At 44.8% G+C, this 21,969-nt stretch overlaps 1 protein-coding gene and 1 pseudogene across 4 annotated transcripts in view; both read right to left on the bottom strand.

The window, feature by feature from the left end:
* Positions 1-958: 958 nt before the first annotated feature.
* The window catches only part of CDKAL1 (CDKAL1 threonylcarbamoyladenosine tRNA methylthiotransferase), a 665,826-nt gene continuing 644,815 nt past the window's right edge, over positions 959-21,969 (bottom strand). For all 4 annotated transcript variants that reach the window (XM_037037969.1, XM_037037973.1, XM_037037972.1 and 1 more), the window contains one exon: positions 959-1,884. In XM_037037969.1, coding sequence (XP_036893864.1) covers positions 1,693-1,884 — 192 coding nt within the window. In that variant the 3' untranslated portion in view covers positions 959-1,692. The remainder of the gene's footprint in view (positions 1,885-21,969) is intronic.
* Positions 20,802-21,923, bottom strand: LOC118981209 (protein arginine N-methyltransferase 1-like; annotated as a pseudogene).

The following is a 21,969-nucleotide window of genomic DNA, read 5'->3' as shown; positions in this document are numbered from 1 at the left end:
CTCCAAGAGGAGGCCATGGAGAAAAGCAAGCTGGACTTCCAGACATTGCCATCCCCCTCACTACCTGGCACCAATACAGCAACTGATGTCACATATGACCTGCTGCAGGGCAGTGGCCAATTAACTTGCTGGACCAAAGAGCAGAATGGAGCTGCAGCTGAGTCGGGGGTAAGTAACAGGGTAGAGTGGAGAGAATCGTGGACAGCTCAAAGAACCCCTGAGAACCCCCACCATAGTCAGTCATGGGGGCAGTGGGACTGTTAGACAGCTGGGTGTATCATTCTCTCACAGAAAGGAAAAAAATGAAGGAGAGTGGAGAGAAAGGCACAGAGCTAGAGGGGAGGATAAAAATAAATAAGGAGGTGAGAAGAATAGAGTGGGGAAAGAATGAGAATGGAGAAATAGAAAAAACTTCCTGTCTTGAATCAGTATAAAGCTTCTCTTATGGCCTATAAAGTGTCACTCTAGGCTTCAGGTAGTATTTTCACTTCTGCTAAATGCATAGCTTTTGTTAAATGCATACCTCACCAGAATCAACTCTGTTTATCAACTAAGAAATGAGTGCCTATATCTCAAGAAAGGCAGTGCCCTGCAGGCTCCCCCCCACCAACACTGCTCCCTCTTCTTGCTGAGGAGCCAGGGTGACCCGGAGGGCAGGTCCACTGCAGGACCCCTGGGGGGCACAGGTAGAACTTTGTGTTTTAAATGAGATTTCCTCTAAGAGTCACATACCAGTTTCAGGAGAAATGTACCAACACTGAAGTTTCGGGTTGTTTTTTTTCTTTTTAACTCACCAACTGATGACATAATTAAATTCTAATTTGGATTCCTTACAAGACACATAAAAGGCTGAAACATTTTGAGATAAAAGGAAGAGCTGAACACAGCTGTAGGATTAAAGATGAAAAATGTCCTATAGTAACCACAGAGCACCAATAACTTCTTTAAATTCTGATGATTTGTTTGTTACAGCAATTCCTTTTATTGTGAAAGAAGTCACTTCATTTAGTAAAGGCCAATGACGTCAGGTAGAAATAAACATTTGGTGTAATCAGTCAAAATGTCAGAAAAGGGCACGGCTTGTTTTAGATGAATCCAGTTTTTGAAATTATGTGAGTGCTGCAGAAGTGGGTGATTCCTCACACCTCCCCAGCTGTTGCCGAGAGCCCTTGAACGCAGACCCCCCTGCGCACTCCCAAAGCATTCAAGGTCCAAAAACAGGTGTTGATGTAGACTTTTCAGAAACACGTCTGCTGTGAAAAACAAGATGCTTGTAACATGGGGACTCCAAACTAAGCTTGAAAAAGGAGATACATTTAAAAATGCTTATTAAAGATTGAAAAGGCTTCCCACACAAGAAAAAGACGACCAGACCCATTCTGCCGTGCATCAGGTTCTCACTTGCAGACTGAAGACCTAAGGAGATGCAACCACTTGCATTTTTGCTAAAAATAAACCTAAAGGAGCTTCGTTTAAAAGATATGCTAGGCAGCTGTTATTAGGCTGTAGATCAAATGCCAGTGGGCCCCACTCCGCGTGAGACGGGGTGAGCCTCATTAAAAAGTGTGGCTGAAAAGGTGGCAAGGGGACCAGTCTAAATTACTGCTCTTTAGAACTGACATGGTTGCTTTCCTGTGCACTGAAGATTTTAATTAGGAATTTCTTCTTCTTCACAGCTCACTGAGTTGTGTTTTAATTATAGACCTTGACAAAAAATGCAAAAAGAAGGGCGAACAGAGTCAGGCCGACGGACAGCAGCAGTGCGCACCCCCGGTGTGGCCGGCGCCATGGCGGCAGCACTCTGGGCCTCGCCGGGTCTCGTGCATCTGCAGCAGCGGTGAGGCACGTGGGGCTCTGGGGCTTCCCAAGCCTGTTTCTGAATTCCTATGAAGAGACAAACAAATATGGAAAAAATAACTTTAAAATGCAAAGAAAGTCCTATTGTGGTATCTAAGTAATGGGTCCCTAGAAAGGAACTTCTGTTTAAAAAAAAATGAGATGTAGCTGACATACAACATGGTCTGAGCTTCAGGAGTACAACATGATCCGATGTTTGTACACAGTGTGAATGACCACCACAGTAAGACCACCTAACATCCAGCACCACACACCGTTCCAAGTTTATTTTTCTTGTCATGAGTAGTTTCAGTGCATATTATTTTTATGAGTTAGTGTTTTTGTTTCTGTTGGATGTATTACTAGAAGTGGAATAGCTGGATCATATGGTAGTTCTGTTTTTGATTCTGTAAGGAAACTCATACTGTTTTCCATAGTGGTTGCACCAATTTATATTCCTACCACGAGTGCACAAGGGTTCCCTTCTCCACATCCTTGCCAGCACTTGCTATGTCTGTCTTTTTAATAACAGTCATTCTAACGGGTGTGAGGTGATGTCTCACTGTAGTTTTAATTTGCGTTTCCCAGATGATGAGTGATACTGAGCATCTTTTTATGGACCTGTTAGCCATCTATATGCCTCCATTGGAAGAATGACTATTCAGAACCTCTGTTCATTTTTTAATCAGATTTTTAAAAATTCTATTCAATTGTATGAGTTCTTTATATATTTTGGATATCAACCCCTTATCCCATATGCCATATCTAATTTGCAAGTATTAGGCTGCCTTTCCATTTGGTTGATGGTATCCTTTGCTGTGAAGAAGCACATTAGTCTAACATAAGCAGGAGCTATCAGACTTCTGGTCAAGATGGCCACATAGGCAGGCATGGCTTGCCTATTCACACAACCACATTAAAATTACAATTAAAATATAGAACAATCATCACTTGGAACCATCAGAAATTTAGTTGAATGGAAGTCTGACAACTACAAAATTAAAGAAACCACATCCATCCAGACTGGTAGGAGTGGTATAGACACAGAACAGGCTGGTCCAACACTCACGTGCGGTGGATAAAAATTCGGGAGGGACATCTCAGGAGTGAAGAGTGAGAGCCTCACACCAGACCTCCAGCGGCAGGGAGATAAGTCCCCACAACTTCGGGCTGCAAAAACACTGGGGATTCAGTTGGTGGAAGAAACTGCTGGAGCCCCAAGCAGTTCTTCTTAAAGAACTCACATACAGACTCACCTACTCAGACTCACTCCCTCTGAGCTCCAGCACTGGGGTAGCACCTGGAAAGGCACCAGTGGCATACATGGAGAAACTGAAGTGTCTGGCATCAAGGTGAGCAGAGGCTATTGTCTGTTTTCTAAACCCTCCCTCCATAGAACCACAGAGATGGAAAGCTGGCGCCGTATCTGAAACTCCATTAACCTTCCTAACACTGTTTGACGCTCCTTGGAGATCCTCAGAGACTCTGCCCTACCCAACTTATGGCCCACCCAAGCTGCTTTTCCTTATGAATGGCTGGTCTTGGCTCATTCTTCACAACTTCCTAAATCATCTCAAACAAGCAACAGCTGGCCTCATTGAGCCTCAGGCCTGGCACCAGCAACAGCCAACCTGGATTCACAGCTTGGCTTTGTCTGGGAATCTCCAAGCTCAGAAGCAGCAGCAGCCATCTCAGATTGCTTTATAGCTCAGACAGGGTGGCCCTGGGTAAAACACAGGTGGGAAATGACTTTGGCCTGCACCACCTGTGAAACCCCAAGGTTAGTGCACTCACTGGACAGCTACAGACCATGCTGGAGCACCCCTACCCTGCCTCTGTGAAGTTCATCCTTCACAGAGGGCGGAGGTTGGTGGTCAGTGACCACAGCTAATCCTTGCAGCTGACTGGCCTGGGTAAATACCTTCCACTGATCTGCCAGCATCAACCAAGGCTCAAGTGCATGAGGAGGGTGCACTCAGACCACAGGAAGGGCACACCTTGAGTACCCAGCTTGGGTGATAGGGGAGGTTGTGCCACTGGACCCTACAGGACACCTACTACATTAGGCCACACTATCAAGACATAGAGTCAAAGCTGTTTTACGTGATACATAGAGACAAACACAGAGAGGCTGCCAAAACGTGGAGACAAAGAAACATGGCCCAAATTAAAGAACAGATCAAAATTCCAGAAAAAGAGCAAAATGAAATGGAGATAAGCCATCTATCAAATGCAGAGTTCAAAACATTGGTTATAAGGATGCTCAAAAATTCAGTGAGGATCTCAGCAGCATAAAACAGATCCAGTCAGAAACTAATTGAAATAAAGAGCAATTTACAGGGAAACAACAGTGGAGTGGATGAAGCCAAAAATCAAATCAATGATTTGGAACATAAGGGAACAAAAACCAATCAATCAGAACAACAACAACAACAAAAAGAATTTAAAAAAATGAGGACAGTATAAGCAGCCTCTGGGACAACTTCAAGCACTCCAACATTTGCATCCCAGGGGCACCAGAAGGAGAAGTGAAACAGCAAGAAATTAGAAAACTATTTGAAAAAAATAATGAAAGAAAACGTCCCTAATTTGGTGAAGGAAATAGACATGAAAGTCCAGGAAACACAGAGAGTCCCAAACAAGATGAATGCAAAGAGACCCACTCCAAGACACACCATCATCAAAATGCAAAAGGTTAAAGAGAATCTTAAAAACAGCATGAGAGGTTCGATTCCCAGTCAGGGCACATGCCTGGGTTGCGGGCTGGTTCCCTGCAGGCCAACTCCCAGCAGGGGACTCATGAAAGGCAACCGTACATTGATGTTTCTCTCCCTCTCCTTCCCCTTTAAAGATAAATAAATAAATAAAATATTAAAAAAAAAACCAGCATGAGAAAAGAAGTTAGGTACCTATAGGGGAATTCCCCTAAGACTGTCAGCTGATTTCTCAAAAGAAACTTTTCAGGCAAGAAGGGACTGGCAAGAAATACTCAAAATCACAAAAAAAACAGGGACCTACAGCCAAGCTTACTCTACCCCACAAAACTATCTATCATTTAGAATCAAAGGGCAGATAAAGAGCTTCCCAGAAAAGGTAAAACTAAAAGAGTTCATCATCACCAAACCATTATTATATGAAATGGTAAAGGGACTTATTTAAGAAAAGGAAGGAGACCAAACTACCAAACTATGAACAATAAAATGGCAAGAAATACACATCTATCAACAGTTGAATCTAAAAAAAACAAACTAAGCAAACAAGAACAGAGACAGAATCATGGATACTGAGAGCATTTTGATGATTGCCAGATGGGAGGGGTGTGGGAGAAAGGATGAAGAGGTAAAGGGATTAGGAAGTAAAAATAAGTAGTTACACATTAGCCAGGGGGATGTAAACTACAGTGCAGGAAATGGAGCAGCCAAAGGACTTATAAGCATGACCCATGGACATGAACAACGGTGGGGGGACTGTCTTAGGGAGTGGGGGGTGCTGGGTGGAGGGGGGCCGAGGGAGAAAAGTCAGGACAGTTGTAATAGCATGACCAATCAATCTATATGCATATAAAAGGAGGAGTTATCACTCACTCCCTCGACATTCAAACATTCGAACACCCACTATGGGCCAGATGGCCCCTAGCTGGACGTCACAGTTCCTGTCCTTGAAGTGTCAGACCGAGTTTAGGAGCTCCCACACTAGACATAACCTATGTGAGAGAGACACAGTGCTTACAGAGAGGGAAGACAGAATTCATAAAGGACAGAAGTTCATACCACATGGAGTCACATCACAATGTATCAAGTTTTTAGGAGTACAAGCATATCTATTCAACAACAACAACAAAGAAGAGGTGGGAGAGAGAGAAAAAAGAAACCCTGGAAGCCATTTTATTCAGTGAACATATATTCCTATGACAGATGATTCCCAGCTGGGCACTGCTGCAGGAGAGCTGCCCCCCCCCCCCCCAGGGTCTGGAAGGGGTCCGGGTGGCTAGAGGCATGCACCCCCACATGCAGCCGCTCTGTCTGCCGTGATGTGCCATTATCACGGAAATGGCTTGGAAACCCTGCTTGGGGGGAGCATGAGAAGCTAGGGGACACCACCTCACTCCTGTGTAGGTAGCCTCTGTTCCCTGATGCTGTTTAGCGGGTGCGAGGAGGAGCAAACGGGAAACTTGACCACTCTCAGCCTGGTTCTAGTGTTTCAAAGTGCAATTTGGACTCCATTTGTAACTCTACCTTATGAACAGGCTTTACAACCAGCACCTCCCTGGTAGAGACCTGAAGAACACGTTGAGAGCTGGGGGCAAGGTGGGGAAGGGAACTACAAGACGGAAGAAACATGTTGGGGAGGCGGAGCCACCCCAAGGCAGCACACTACAGGTGTATCTGTGGAGGAACGAGAAATCCACAGAGGCACAAAATGCTTTTGAATGGCCGTTTCACTGCTCATTCTTCGATTCCAAGCTGTCCAGCAATCTCCTGGTGACACCGTCGGTCCTGGGTGGGAAGTGGGGAGTTCCATCCCCTACTCTCCACCCCCCTCACCATGCACGCACAGTAGAAGCATTGGAACTGCACTTTACAGAAATCTCTTTGGTAGGAAGATGGAGAGCAGCCTGAGGGGGGTGGAGAGAATAGGGCAGAGAACGCAGGGCGAGTGGGGGCAATTGGAGAGATGGGGAATGAAGACACCCTATGTTAGGACGGTGGCAGAAGGATGGAAGGGAGAAACAAAAGCCTTCTGATGGAGAATCAACAGGATTGGAGTTTAGATGACTGGGGAAATGATAGAAATGAGGAAATAAAGATGATTTTTACAAACCAATCTCCACCAGCTAATATTTACGTAATATATGTGGAAGAACTCTTGTTCTGACTGTAGGAGACTAACTGAAAAATTAATAAAGCTGTTAACCACAAGGGTAAATCTCTCAGTGGGATGGCAGTCAAACCACTATTGCTTCTGTGCTTTGAAGGTGTCTGGGCCTGAGGGCACTCCTGGGAGCCTCTGCACGGTGAGCCCCACTCAAGAGGCACCCTGCGGGATAGAAGGAGTCAGCTGCAGTGGGACAGGGCAGGGACTCAGTGGTGCACCCAACCGGCCCCGCCCTGGGAGGCCATGCTCCCGTGAGACTGGCTTTCTGCATGGTGTTCTGGAGCTGGAAACATGTTGACAAACTTTCATTTTAACTGACTTAGAATAGCCCCAAGGTCTCAGAGACAGCACTCATGGAAACAGCAACCTTGAGGCAGATTGCGGTCCTTCAGCAGAAATGAGAGAAGCTGGTGAGCTCCTCAAAAGCAGCGACACTGCTATTTCACCTCTGGGTTCTGGGAACCAGGGGGTACTTAGTAGTGTTTGGAAAGGGATGAAATGAACCGGTGAGCGAATGAGGTGTGCATTCCAGATGAGAGGTAACCAATCAAACACATGGCTGCCTACGTCCCTGCTGATCAAAGTACCCAGTGATGTATTCAGGGCACTTTTCCACGTTGAGTCATGAGTTGTTGTTTCTAGCAATTAAACCATCACTTCTTATGTCTGCGTTTACAAGACCAGAACTAAGAGGCTGATTAATTTCTCCTGGGCCCAAGTTTAACCTTATTTTTAAAAAGATTTTATTTACTTATTTTAATAAAATAAGTAAATGTGAGAGAGGGGAAAGGAGAAAGAAAGAGAAACATTGATGTGTGAGAGAAACATGATTGGTTGCCTCTCACATGCATCCCGACCAGGGACTGGCCCACAGCCAAGGCATGTGCCCTGCCTGGGAATTGAACCGATGACCTTTTGCTTTGAGGAACGACGCTCAACAAACTGAGCTGCACTAGTCAGGGCCCGAGTTTAACATTTTTGAGTTACGTGGCTTTGAGAAACCAATGAAGACCACAGACTGTACAATGTGGAACAATACGGAAGGGCCTGTGCACATACACACACAGCCCCACTCACACGTCTGCATTTGAGTTCGGGAGGTTTACAGACACCTTCACCCAGGAGCGGAGCCAGGTATTGTGGGGCCTGAAGCTTTCTCTTTAAGAAAACATAAACATGAATACAAAATTAGGTAGAGGACCTTGGAAGGGGGGTCCCTGAAAGCGTGAGGCCCTGAAACTTCAGCTCTATTAGTTTCTGGGAAAATCCACCTCTGTCCCCCCCTTCCCATTCTAAATCCAGACCTTGGTAATGTGCCTACAATTCAAGAAACTGCCGCTCGGCGAGCACTGGTGCCAGGCCAGGGGCAAGGCTGACCTTGGCAGGCCCAGGGGAGTCTTAAGCATTAAGCATTTGGTTGGGTTCCTAAGACCTCCTGCTTCACGAAGCTGCAGGTAACATGTCTGTGCTCTCAGCCTGAAAAAAACCTTTTGACTTTTGATGATAGTTTCTCAAAATTTCTTCCTCACTTCTTTCCGACTCATTCTGCCATAAGGAGTTGCTCAAAATATAAAAGGTGCCTATGAAATTACCACGTGCTTGAATTACCACAAGTGAATTATTTGCGCTTGTGTTGAACTTAGTCACTCTTCCTTGGGTGCTGATTTTTTCCCCTTCACCCCTCAAACATTTAACACAAGGGACCCATAAAAAGTGGGTCAGAGGCTGCTGAGCCTCTGTCCTGTTCCTGGTGAACGGGTCTGCAGCACAAAGGGAGGGCACAGCACGCATGCGTGGCCTTGGGAAGCGCCCCTGACCTGCCGAGCCTGCCACCTTCCCTACGCCCAAGGGTGGCGCCTGGCAACAGCAGGAGAGGGAAAATGTGGCTGGTCTCCACTGCGCTGGGCTTGTTCCATGACGTATCTTCACCTTCTTCTACCAATCCAAGATCTTGGTTAAAGGACTTTCATGATATGTTTTTAAAATATCAGATTCAAAAAAGTTTCTCAGATGACACAGTAATCAGTAGGCAGTAGTTTTGTATATTTCAACTGTCACTTCTGTAGTGATACGAAAGGAGGAATTTAGACATACAGAAAATACAAGGACTTTCTCATAAAGTCCAAGATGCTCAAATATCCAAAGGTACAACTAGAGCAGATTTCCAGAGTTAGAAGCATCATTCATGAATGGGAAATAAGGTAGCATTTCCATACTGTAATGAAAAGAAAGTGCTTATAGGTAAAGTGGTGCAACATAACCCACAGTAAAAGTTCATACCCACACACGCCCCCATGTATATAATTGACCTGAGAGAAAAACTTATGGTAAATAGTTCTGGAAAGTCAACAGAAGACTTGAATCATCCTTAAACCACCTAGGTTTCAACAATATTGCACCAAATACTAGAAAGTTATCGCTTACTAAAACCAGGCGTCGGCTCTCAGACTTAAAATTTTAAGAAATAAAATTCCATTTAGAAATGCCTTTTACAAAACAGACAGAATCTGAAACAAGGTAGGATATGACCTTTGTCCAGTCAGAAAGATCCCCGAATTTGTCCAGTGATCGTAGACGAAGGACACATGGATGAAGTGCTAACCGTGGTCAGCATGGGCTTTCTTTCCTTTGTGAATCTCAGTGCTAACTCGCTAATTCTTAAATGCATTCTACTGATTTTTGAAAGCAAAGTGTTATCAAATCCTACTGAAGCAATAAATGTGTTACAGTAGAAGCAAGTATATACAACAAAAGCAAAACAAAAACATCTTTGATGTTCAGAAACTTTAGGGATCAGATTTCAATCAGTTAAAGATAAATGAAGAGAGTGGAGAAGATGCAGTCTAGTTTGGTGGTAACAACAGTCCATCTCTAACCATCCCCTTCTCTGACAGTTACAGACTTGTTGGCGGAGGGACAGGCCTTTCGCCTGAGCACCGTTAACACCCTGACCACTTCTGGGAGTCCTGAGCGCCTGGGCTCTGGCTCCACTCCCAGTTCTGAGGATTTAGGGGCAAGTGATCTATCTTCTCTTTGCCTCCATTCAAGGTCACCTGTAAAATGGAGATATTGCTAGTATTTGCACATCCTGGGGCTGTTATGAGTATGAGATATGTACATTTAGTGTCTTAAACATATAAAACTCAAATAAGATTAACATACTCCACAGTAGTTGGTTCTCATGGAATATGTAAATGGCAGGTATTCTTTTTACAAAATAGCAAAGTCACTATTTTGCTTCTCAGATATGATTAATCGGTTTAACGCATTTTTGTTCCTTGCACGTGTCCTCAGGAGGCACACAGCATAATGAATGGACACAGGTTTCCAACTGCTCAGACCTGAAACTGAACCCAAGTGCAGACATTCGCACGCTGTGTGATCTTGGGCAAGTGGTTTAAGCTCTCTGACCCTGACGGTCTCTTCTGTGAAGGAGGGGTACCAGTATCTACCTTAAGATGTTGCTGAGAGGTCTACGGGTAACATGCCCAGAGCCCCGGCACAGCGCCTGTGACACAGAATGTTCAATAAAGGGCTACTATTTTATTACACTCCTGGAGTGTGGCTTGGATAACGGAGGGGGCTTAGAAAACAGATGAAGTCCATGTCCCTCATCAACAGTCCCAAGGTGGTCAAGTCCTGTCCGGGCATCACTCTCACAAGCACTTGCCCGCAAGGGAGAAGCTTTGCCCACTGTGAAGCCAGCACCTCTTCTTCCCCGGGCCCTCAATCTTTACAGTGAAACTTCTGGAAAGGCGCTTAACTAAAACCGTCCCAGTGTAAGAAGGGAAACCTGGATTCCATAAGTTATGAAGAGGGATTGAACTGTCCAATGTGCCAGGGACCCATTTTTGGAAAGAAAAAAGTCACTGTCGACCCCACATAAAACATTTATGTCAACTATACATAAGACATTTTTGCCCTTGCTCTGTGCCCTGCCTGAACCAGCCATCTCCATCTACTACCCACCCCCGCCTTCTGTTCTCACTGTTCTCTCAGGCCTCAGGCGCCCTGGACCTGAAGTAGGAAAGTCTCTCCCAGTTAGCACATAGCCAGGCAGGGGGCCGGGTGGCCGAGCTGCCTGCTGGCTGGCTCTCACCACAGCACTTGTCAGCTGGAGTGCATGGCCTGGCCTGGCTCTCCAGTGGATGCCCAGGGCCAGCACCAGGGAGGGGACAGTGTAAGTTGGAAGGATATTCCTTAGTTACATATACACATACAGACAAGCAAATAGTCTTTCCATATGAATGGCCATTTACCTACCCTTGTATTTCTTATTAGACTGTAAGGTAAATGGGATACAAAGTCAAACATCACCAATGCTACACAGTATAAATATACAATAGCATGGGGGGGGGGCGGAAATGAAACTACCAGCAGAGAAGCAGCATAATGCACTAGTTGTGTATTGCTGCGTTAACCAGTGACTGCAAACCTGGGGTCTCAATCAGCTTCTAGAGGCTGCCTGTATGTGGTCCTTTCCTCCATTTTCAAGGCCACTAACAGGCTTTTTATAGGCACCCTTGTAATTTACAATGGACCCAGATGGATAATACAGGATAATCTCAAAGTTTTAACTTATTCATACTCTTAAAGTCCCTTTGCCATCTAGGGTGACACATTCATAGGTTCCTGGAATTAGGACATGAACATCTGGGGTGGGGGTCACATCACTGCACTAAAGGCATGTGTGATCCCCCAAGATCACATCATCCCCCCTAGAGAGTGTGCTCAGTTGGGGCAGAGCCGAAACAGTTGCACAAAGAACACGTGCCACCAGAAGCCTAATGCTCTGCACACTTAGAAGGTCAGGAGCACAGGGCATCCCCGGGCAACTACATGGCTAGTGGCTCTGAAGCTTCCTGGTGGAGGAAGACAGGGGGCCTCCAGGGCTCTGCTTCTGCTAAGTCCCTTTCCTTTCTTTGAGCTCACATCGACCCGCTGAAGTGGCTGCGTGCTGAGAAAATGGTCCTCCATGGCCACCTGTATTTGTCCTGCTCACAGCCCTCTCAGCCTCAGGAAACAGGGCCCTGAAGGAAAGGGACCTAGAAAGTGGTCAGTCAAGATTCTCTGGAGGGGTATTTGCATTTCTACTTGTTCCTTTGCTTTCCATAGTTACATTCTCATGCAGTCGCAAGTATCCTTTTCTAGGGAGCTGGACGGGCATGGAAGAAATTCATGCTGTGCAGAAGCCTGTTGTGCAGTTTGTCCTCCTTCTCATAAAAATCTGCATATTACAATACGTAATATGGCCACAGAATCAGAAGCACAAAGATGCAGCAAGAAAGGTGGAGGACAAGCTCTAGGCAAAAATTCTAAGTAGCACATCTATGGGACATTCACCACGTGCCCAGCAGGGCCCTAAGGACTCTGCATGCACTCTCTCCTTTATGCCTCCTGACCTCCTAGAAAAGCACTTAACATGACTTATCCCAGCTGCAGGTACTTACCCTGTTTACAGATAGTAGGAATGAACGGTGAAGCAGAGGAGGGGCTTGGCTTTAGTCATACTAAGTTTAGACTTGCTGGTAATCTATCATTTATAATGTAATATAAAGAAATAAGAAAAACCAAAGCACTGCGCAATTAGTAACATGACTATCAAGGTCAAGATTCCTACCAAACACCCTTTACTGCAGCACGATCTCATGGAGGTAATGGTGCTGTTTCGTGTTTCTCTACAGAGGACTTTACAGAAACGCCAGCCGCAGGTCACGCACAGCCTCTTCTCGTCACCTGTCTTGCAGCTGCGAGCCATGTTGAGAGTTTGTAAGTGTAACCTGAAGATGGCACATGGCTGAGTTTTCTCTGAACATACGCACACATACTTGATCTGCTCACATTAGAACATGTTGCGAAATGTGCTTTAATGAGGAACAGTTGGTCTGGTTCTGCTCAAATAAAAGACATCCCTGTAAGAGAGCTGCCACCTGTCTCCCCATCTTGCGGCACAGCTTCCAAATGAGCTCTTCTGTCCCTGACACCGGCAGGTGTTGCCAGGGCCCCGAAACCACACTCCTCGTGCCAACTCCCTTCCTGAAATTGACAGACGACCTTGGTCCTGTGCATGGTGTCATTACCAGACACTAGGACGTACAGGAGATTAAGGGTGACAAGCTACCCTTCTCCATTATTTTTCAAATCAGGAGCATCTTAATATATAACTAGGATCACCTAATAATCGCCATACCAAAGATGCCAGTATTTTCCAGTTCTCATAGGCTATGCAAACAATGCTATATGAATTGTCCATCAGCATAACTGGTGCCCTGGCATGTAACCGAATCGCCAAATTAGACTTGGAATCAATTACACTTTTTCGTTTATTTTGGGAGAACATTTACATTTTGAAACCTCTGTCACAGACTCACACGATGACAGCACAGCACTGTCAGGCTTTCTGCATCACTCTCGGGCATTAGCAATTCTAAACCAGACGCTATCCATATCTAATGCCCTGCCCCCTTCACATGTCATTGCTATCAGGTCATTAGAATTGTGCAGAATATTTTAAACTAGAACACACACATACACACGCGAGTCACTCTAATCTTGGTTTCTAATCTTATTTTGGTGATAGCAGAGTAAACACAAGGCTTTGCTAATAAGGCCAAATATAAATTATTAAACTATCTACCGTATGATCAAATGTGTTTCAGATTCTGTTCTGAATAACTTTGCCTTGACGTTCACCAAAGGGGCAGATGTGACGTGTCCCTGTGCGATCTCGGCTGTCCCTCTCTTTCGGAACACCCAACCCTCTGGCTTGAACTGCACCAAGTAAAAAAAAGGAATAATCATATCAAAACCCAAAGCTCAGCATAAGCCCATCACTAAATTATAACTTTGTGTAAGATCTCTCTTCATTCAACTCAAGAGACATGAAACACAACTCCGCTCCCTACTTCTTTTAATGGATTCACAATAGTTATGTGTAAATTTTTCTTAGGGCTCAGAGTCACTTTCAGAGCTTGAAGTGAATGCTAATAGGGATGAAGCAAAAATAGTTTGATAGCTCACAACTCAACATAAATTAGAGTTTAGAATCTTTTTTTAAAAAGTCTGAGTATATGGCCTATGGAGATAAGTCTATCAAAAAAAACACAAATATGTAATCAATGAAAGGAAATTTTCTTAAAATATACATTTTGCAGAGTAGTATATTCTCAGAAAAGAATCTTAGAATCTCCTGATTTTGATAAGCTTACTTTGAATACAAAATTATCTTTATACCACAAAGCTATCTTGATCACCACTCCATTTTACTCTAGAAAACACACATTTAAGGAAGTACCTCCTCCGGTAAGCATCCCGAATGTGAACGGCTGCTTCGGTCTGGTCTGGCAACCAGGAATGAACAAAGGGCGGAACACCTCTAACACCTTCCCCACCCTCTGGCTGCGAGGTTCTATCTGAATGCCCCGTCTTCTTTCACGCTCTTAATCTGTAACTTAGCACCGATGTATACTCACACGAGCTTACACATTCCCAGAAATGAGGGGGGCACTGTTGGGTGGGAGGACTAGACCTAGAATTCGTAACACAGCATCGCAGCTTTGCCAGCAGTACTGCACCGTCATTTGTTTATACAGAACCTCTCTCATTCTCCAAAAATGAGAGATAGCAAGCTTTGCCAAAAGGATATTATCGGAGACCTGGCACCTTAGATGGAGATAATTTATTACTTCATTATTGTTCATTTTTTTCTCAAAAGAGGAGGGTTTTTTACTACACATACTTAAGAAAATTACTCTGGAACTTAGGTAACTCTCTTCCACTAACAAAATCTCAGCCATAGATGTATGGAAAAATATACACATATACACAGACACACAGAGCCTTGAAATAAAGAAGGAACTGAGAAGCTCACTTAAAACTATGAAATCTGAACAAATATTGCAAAAATTTATATGGAACCACAAAAGGCCCAGCATAGCAACAGCAATCCTGAGACAGAAGAAGAGAGTTGGAGGAATCATGCTACCTAATATCAAACTGTACTACAAAGCCATAGTAACAAAAGAACAGCCTGGTATTGGCATAAAAACAGACACATAGATCAATGGAACAGAATAGAGTGACCAGAAATAAACTCATACCTTTATAGTCAACTAATATTTGACAGAGAAAGTACATGCAATGGGCTAAAGATAGTTTATTCAATAAATTGTGTTGGAAAAAACTGGATACATGCAGAAAAATAAAACTACATCATCTTCTCACACCACACACAAGAATAAATTAAAAATGGATCAAAGAATAAATGTTAGACCAGAAACCATATAAATCCTAGAAGAAAACATAAGCAGCAAAGCCCTGGACATTGCTTATAGGAAATTATTAAAAACTATATTTTATTGATTATGCTATTATAGTTGTCCCATTCCTCCCCTTCAGTCCCCTCCACCCTATACACCCTCTCCCACCCACATCCCCCCCATGTCCATGTGTCTTAAGTTCTTTAGCTTCCACATTTCCCACACTACTCTTACCCTCCCCTTGTCTATTTTCTACCTACCATCTATGCTACTTATTTTCTGCACCTTCTCCCCCCTTCTCCTCCTCCCACTCCCCTATTGCTAACCCTCCATGTGATCTCCATTTCTGTGGTTCTGTTCCTATTCTAGTTGTTTGCTTAGCTTGCTTTTGTTTTAGGTGTGGTTGTTAATAACTATGAGTTTGCTGTCATTTTACTATATATGTTTTTTATCTTCTTTTTCTTAGATAAGTTCCTTTAATATTTCATAAAATAAAGGCTTTGTGATGATGAACTCCTTGAACTTGACCTTATCTGAGAAGCACTTTATCTGTCCTTCCATTCTAAATGAAAGCTTTGCTGGATAGAGCAATCTTGGATGCAGGTCCTTGCCTTTCATGACTTGGAATACTTCTTTCCAATTCCTTCTTGCCTGTAAGGTCTCTTTTGAGAAATCAGCTGACAGTCTGATGGGCACTCCTTTGCAGGTGACTGTCCCCTTATCTCTTGCTGCTTCTAGGATTCTCTCCTTCATTTTAATCTTGGCTAATGTAATGATGATGTGCCTTGGTGTGTTCCTTCTTGGGTCCACCTTCTTTGGGACTCTCTGAGCTTCCTGGGTTTCCTGGAAGTCTACTGCCTTCGCCATATTGGGGAAGTTCTCCTTTATTATTTGTTCAAATATGTTTTCCACTCATGGCTGCTCCTCTTCCCCTTCTGGTACCCCTATAATTCGAATGTTGGAACATTTAAAGATGTCCTGGAGGTCCTTTGACCTGTCCTAAAACTCTCCTCATTTTTTTGCATATTTGTTTCTCCATTCTTTTCTATTTAGTTGTTTCTCCTTCCTTCTGGTCCACTCCATTGATTTGAGTCCCAGTTTTCTTCCCATCACTATTGGTTCCTTGTGTACTTTCCTTTATTTCACTTAGTGTAGAAAGTTCACTTTCTACACTTTCACTTTCTAGTGTTTAAGTTCACTTTCACTTCACTTTTTTAATCTAATTTGCGACCAAATTCAACCAGTTCTGTGAGCATCCTGATCACCAGTGCTTTGAACGGTGCATCTGATAGGTTGGCTATCTCTTGTTCACTTCGTTGTATTTGCTCTGGAGCTTTGATCTGTTCTTCCATTTGGGCTATTTTTTTCTCTTGTCGCACCTGTTACATATCAGGGGTGGACCCTTAGGTGTTCACCAGGGTGGGTCAACCCAGTGATGCTATATGTGAAGGCGGGGTCAGAGAGGGAACAATTGTGCTTGTTCCACTCTCTGATCTCAGTCCCCTCTGCCGCTTCCCACAAGCAAACTGGGCCCCTTCTGGTGCTGGTTCCTAGGTGGTTGGGCTTGTGTACATTCTAGGACCCTGTGGGTCTCTCCAATGAACTCCCCTGTGACGCTGGGAGTCTCTCCCTGTACCTAAATTCCCACAGGTGTCTTTAATCAGTATTCTGAGGCTTCATTTCCCAGCACTGGGGCCCTGGGTTGCACAGTCTGTCTCGCTCCCCAGTTTTGCCTCTTTTATCTGCTCACGAATATGGGACCACCCGATCAGTCAGCTGTCTTGCGCGCAGTGCCTCACTTCACAATCGCTGCTTTGCTGGGTCTGCTTGTTGCCACCCTGTACCCGGGGTCTGCCCGCTGGCGACTTTTGCACCCGGGGTGCCTTGTGCACCTGGTGCCACTGCTTTTTGTGCCATGACTCCTCTCCGCTCAGCTGCCAACTCCGCCCCGCCTACTGGTCTGGATGAATGTGTCTATTTTTAACTCCTTGGTTGTCTGACTTCCATACAGTTCAATTTTCTGTCAGTTCTGATTGTTATTTTGTTTCTAAATTGTTGTTGTCCTTTTTTTGGTTGTTCGTGGAGGTACAGTGTGTCTACCTATGCCTCCATCTTGGCTGGAAGTCCCTGCTTATAGAAATTTTTTATCAGATATATCTCTCTAGGCAAGGGAAACAAACAAACAAAAATAAATGAGACTATATCAAACTAAAAGTTTCTGCATAGCCAAGGAAATCAACAAAATGAAAAGACAACCCACAGAATAAGAGAACATTTTCTAATACATCTGATAAAAGGTTAATATCCAAAATTTATAAAGTACTTATAACAGTCAACAGAATAAAAACAAACAACCCAGTTGTAAAATGGGCAAAGGACCTGAAGAGACACTTCTCCAAAAAGGCCATACAAATGGTTGATATATGAAAAGATGCTCAGTGTCACTAATCATCTCAGAAATGCAAATTAAAACCACAATGAGATACCATCTCACACTTGTTGGATTGGCTATCATCCAAAATTCAACAAACAACAAGTGCCGGTGAGGATGTGGTGAAAGGTGAACCCTTTTGCACTATTCGTGGGAATGCAGCCACTGAGGAAAGTGGTACAGAGATACCTAAAAAATTAAAAACAGATCTTCCTTTTGACCCAGGAATCCCACCTCTGGGAATATATCTGAAGGAACCCAATCACTAATTCAAAAGAACATACATACTCCTGTGTTCACTGCAGCATTAGTTACAATTGCCAAGATATGGAAGCAGCCTAAGTGTCCATCAATAGATGAGTGGATGAAACAAGTATGGGATATTTACACAATGGAATACTACTTGGCTGTAAAAAAGAAGGAAATTTTACCCTTTGTGACAGTATGTATGGACTTGGGGAACATTATGCTGAGTGCAATAAGCCAGTCAGAGAAAGACAAACCCCACATGATTTCACTCATATGTGGAACCTAACGAACAAACTGATCTAACAAGGAAAACAGACAGACTAGATGAACAGCAGGATGACAACTAGTGGGGAAGGGGTTCTGGGGTGGAGGGATTGAGCAAAAAGGAAAAAGGACCCATGGACACGGACAACAGTGTGATGACTGCAGGGGGGGGGAGGGGCATAAAGGGGGGTAAATGGTAATGGAAAAAATACAATAAAAGTTAAAATTTAAAAAGGAAATATATATTAAAAAGAACTATGAAGTCTGCAAACCCAATGTTCATGATAGTGGCAGAAATCGGAACTCATCTATTCTGCATTACGGGCTGGAGATAAGCACGAAACTACAGCTGCTCCACAGGTGTGACAGAGTGGAAGGAAGAAAGAAAAAGGAAAGTGGGTCAAGATGCGCTACTGACAATGGGTTCCTCTCAGTAACCTGTTAAACCATCCTCACCCCCTGGAGTGTGCATGGGGAGCTGGGAACTAGCATGCTGAGGAAAATAACAATTGGGCATCTCAGAGTTAATCTTCAAGTAATCAATTCAACTCAAAATAATTATTCCTAAGAATTTCTTTTGACTTGGTAAACATGAGGGTGTGTTGGCAGATGTTAGTGCTTTAAATGATGAAGAAGCCACAATGTTAACAGCTATTACAATGCAACCCTCTCAGACTGTTCTAAGTATCATTTTCATTGACTGGAGATCCAGATTTAGCATTACTCGGTTCCATGAACTGCATAACATGAATAAAGGAGATGGCAGGTGCTTTGTTCTGTCTCAAAGAATCTCATAGATGATGAGCTAACATGTAAGATGTTTTCTATAGGTTACCATGATAATTACTCAGTTTGAAAAGCAGACAAACTAGCTGAGAAAACTTACCTGGTACATACTGTAATTGCATGGAGCTCAGTCACCTGAAGAAAGTTCACATCTCTGTCTTCCTCCCTATCACTTCCGCAGCTCCATCACGTGGACTTCCAAAAACCCATTCCGAGGCATGCCTATTCCCCCTTTCTACTGTATTTTTATGTTGAATATGGACAGTTTTTAAAAAGCAAAAATAATCATCCATCATCCTTCAAAAGTCACTTAAAATAACTGGGAGAAGACTGATATTAAGGAACTTAATAATGTGTGTGGTCATAAAAGTGTGGCGGGCAGCCTCCAAGAGGCCGGCCTCCGACCACCCTTGCCTCCCAACGTTCACGTTCTGTGTAATGCCTTTCCCCTGACTACAGCTGACCTTACCGCCATACTTCTGATTAATGATTAACACTTGACATGAACGATGGGACAGCACTCCTGAAATTAGGTCACAGAAAACTGCGTCTTCCCTCATCCTCGCTGGGCTTGCCTGTGCCGGGGGAAGCCAGCTGCCATGTGTGACCTGCCCCGTGCAGAAGCCCCCATGAGAAGTGACTGAGGGAGACCTCTGACCAACAGCCAGCAAAGGACCAAGACCTCAACTCAATGACCCATGAGAAGCACAATCCTGGCATCAACCTGTAAGTGAACTTGGAAGCACCTCCTCCCCCAGGCGAGCCTTCTGTTGAGACAGCTCCCCTGGCTGACATCCTGATGGCAGCCTCACGCCCGGCATTGCACCGGAGGCACCCAGCTGAGCTGTGTCCAGATTTCTGCCCCATGGAAGCTCTCAGAGAACAAATGTTTGTTGTTTGAAGCCGCTAAACTCGGAGGTAATTTGTTATACGGCAAGAGATAACTAATACAAAAAGATGCCAGGTAGAAGGCTAGAAACTGACTCACATGTAAGCTGAAGCATTATTCATAACATACTGTAGACCAAGGAAAGGTAGACTTTCAGGAAAATTTTCCAGAACAATTGATTATGCACAAATAAAACAATGAAATTTAACACCAAACTACCCTGCTTAAAATCAATTACAGGTAGATTGGTTACTTACCTAACAAAGGCAAGACTGCAAAAACTTCGAGGGCAGTATGGGCGGAAAACGTTTCTAATCCCCAGGGGTAGGGAGGTCATTCTTAAATCACAAAAATACACACAGCTCTAGGGGCACCAAAAAGAGATTGAAATACAAACCACAAACTGGGAAAAGACATTTGCTTCCGTTAGAGCTAACTTTACCTACAGAAATACTAAAAATCAATAAGATGGTATCAATGCAGTAGAAGAAAATGAGCAAAAGACTTACACAGACCCTTTATTGAAGAGGAAATCTGAATAAATATATAAAGACAGCAATAAATGTATTTCAATGTGCCGAACCTCATTTATAGCTAAAAAAAAAGTTAAAAACACAGTGGGATATAAATCCACACACACCAGGCAGGCAGAAAGTAAGGGGCTCACTGATATCGAGAGTGGATGAGGATGCAGAGGAACCACTTTGGCTCTGCTGTAGGGGCTGGTCTAATAAACTCCCAAGAGCACTTAGGGAAACGGGGGAACTGTCTGGTAAAGTGAAAGCTGTGTACCCGACAACCCGCAATTCCACTCCTGAGTGCATCACCCAGACTACGGAAATCCCTGCAAGTGGGGTCAATCTCAAATCCCCGTCAAGGTTTATGTGGTTTCAGTTAGAAGTTCCAGGAGGGTTCAGAGCAGACAGCGGCAGGGGCAGGGTTTGGTCAAAGGCAGAACAAGTAGCCTGGGTGTGTGGGGCACAAGCTGTGGAGTCAGGACTCCCCGACATTAACTCCCCATGCTGTCTCCTGAACAATTGCCTTTCCCCCCCGCCGGCTGAGGATTTATTGGCATAAATGTAACCATATAAAAACATAAGTTATGAAATACAGTCACAATGTGCCCTCCTTCAACTCCCTACACCACGGACCCAGGCCCCTAAAACCTCTTTCTGAGAAAGGGAGAGGAAAGGGGGGCAGAGACCGCCTAATGTCACAGCCCCTTGGCCCGTGCATGGCAGGCCTGGCTGTGGTGGGAGAACCAGGTGCCGTCTCTGTGCGTCTGGGAGCTGGTGGAGTAGGACAGCGCACACAGCTGGCCCTTGAAGTCCAGGCCAGCGGTGAAGCCCAGGCTGCGATTATTCTCGGCACTGGGTTGCACAGCAGTGGTGCCAATGCTCTCCTCGCCTGCCTTCACTTTCGTGTAGACTGTCCTCCACGTAGCACACCATCTGCTTCCAGTGCGTGTATGGAAACTCAGGGCTGGTGGTGAAGCCGGTCCCCTTGTGGCTGCAGGTGAACTCGATGTTGAAGCAGGCCACTAGGGCAGGCATTTAGTCATTCCACCTCACTTGCAGGCAGAAGGGAGAGGTGAAGGTCAGCTCTTCCACCCTCACAGTGTGATGTCCACCTCCTTTATGAGGCAGGCATCGGCGACCAGCTACCTGGGGCCCCCACAGCCACCAGGGGCTCCGCAGTGGCCACGTCTTAGATGCAAGGCACGTCAAAGCCATACACTTGTTTCCCACCAGTAGATCTTGTAGTCTTTGTACTGTGGTCCTTGATAGCTGTCACACACAGCGTGGGTCAGTCGCAGACGACGAGGCCATCAGGCGCCAGCCACTTGTCTCGGGCATGGAACACAGTGCAGAGCACTGACTGTAGGGGAGACAGTAGTAGCCGTCCACTTCAGGATGATGATGTCAACCTTCTCCACTGGGAGCCCCACCCCCTCTACCTTCCCCTTGATGATGGCCTCCACTGACGATCTTCGCCGCATAATCAGAGATGCTGGAACACTCGATCTGATGACCTCGCAGCCCCAGCCTTGAGAGCACACACGCAGACAATCCCTGTGCCCGAGGCCACGCCCAGCATCACCTGGTCCCAGGAGAGGTGCCGGTTGTGAAACATGCAGGGAGTTGTGGTAGGTGAGGGTACACACTTCATCTTCCAGCATCTCCTCGTGGACACCAAAGTACGCATGGGAGTCGAAGCAGTAATCTTTGGACATCATGTCCTCAGTGCTGGGCTTCTTGCTGCTTCCTGCTTGGCCACAAGAGACCTCCCTAATGCAGTCTGCAGCCTTGGCTGCTGCCATCTTCACCTACTCCTTGAGCCGCTAAGATCCTCTTCAATTGCTTTCTTTTTTAACATCAGTC

The sequence above is a fragment of the Sturnira hondurensis genome, unplaced genomic scaffold (assembly GCF_014824575.4).
Source record: "Sturnira hondurensis isolate 20B ecotype Veracruz unplaced genomic scaffold, ASM1482457v3 Scaffold0023817, whole genome shotgun sequence".
NCBI lineage: Eukaryota > Metazoa > Chordata > Mammalia > Chiroptera > Phyllostomidae > Sturnira > Sturnira hondurensis.
The sequence above is the reverse complement of the archived record's forward strand: the minus strand, read 5'-3'. Positions and strand labels throughout refer to the sequence as shown.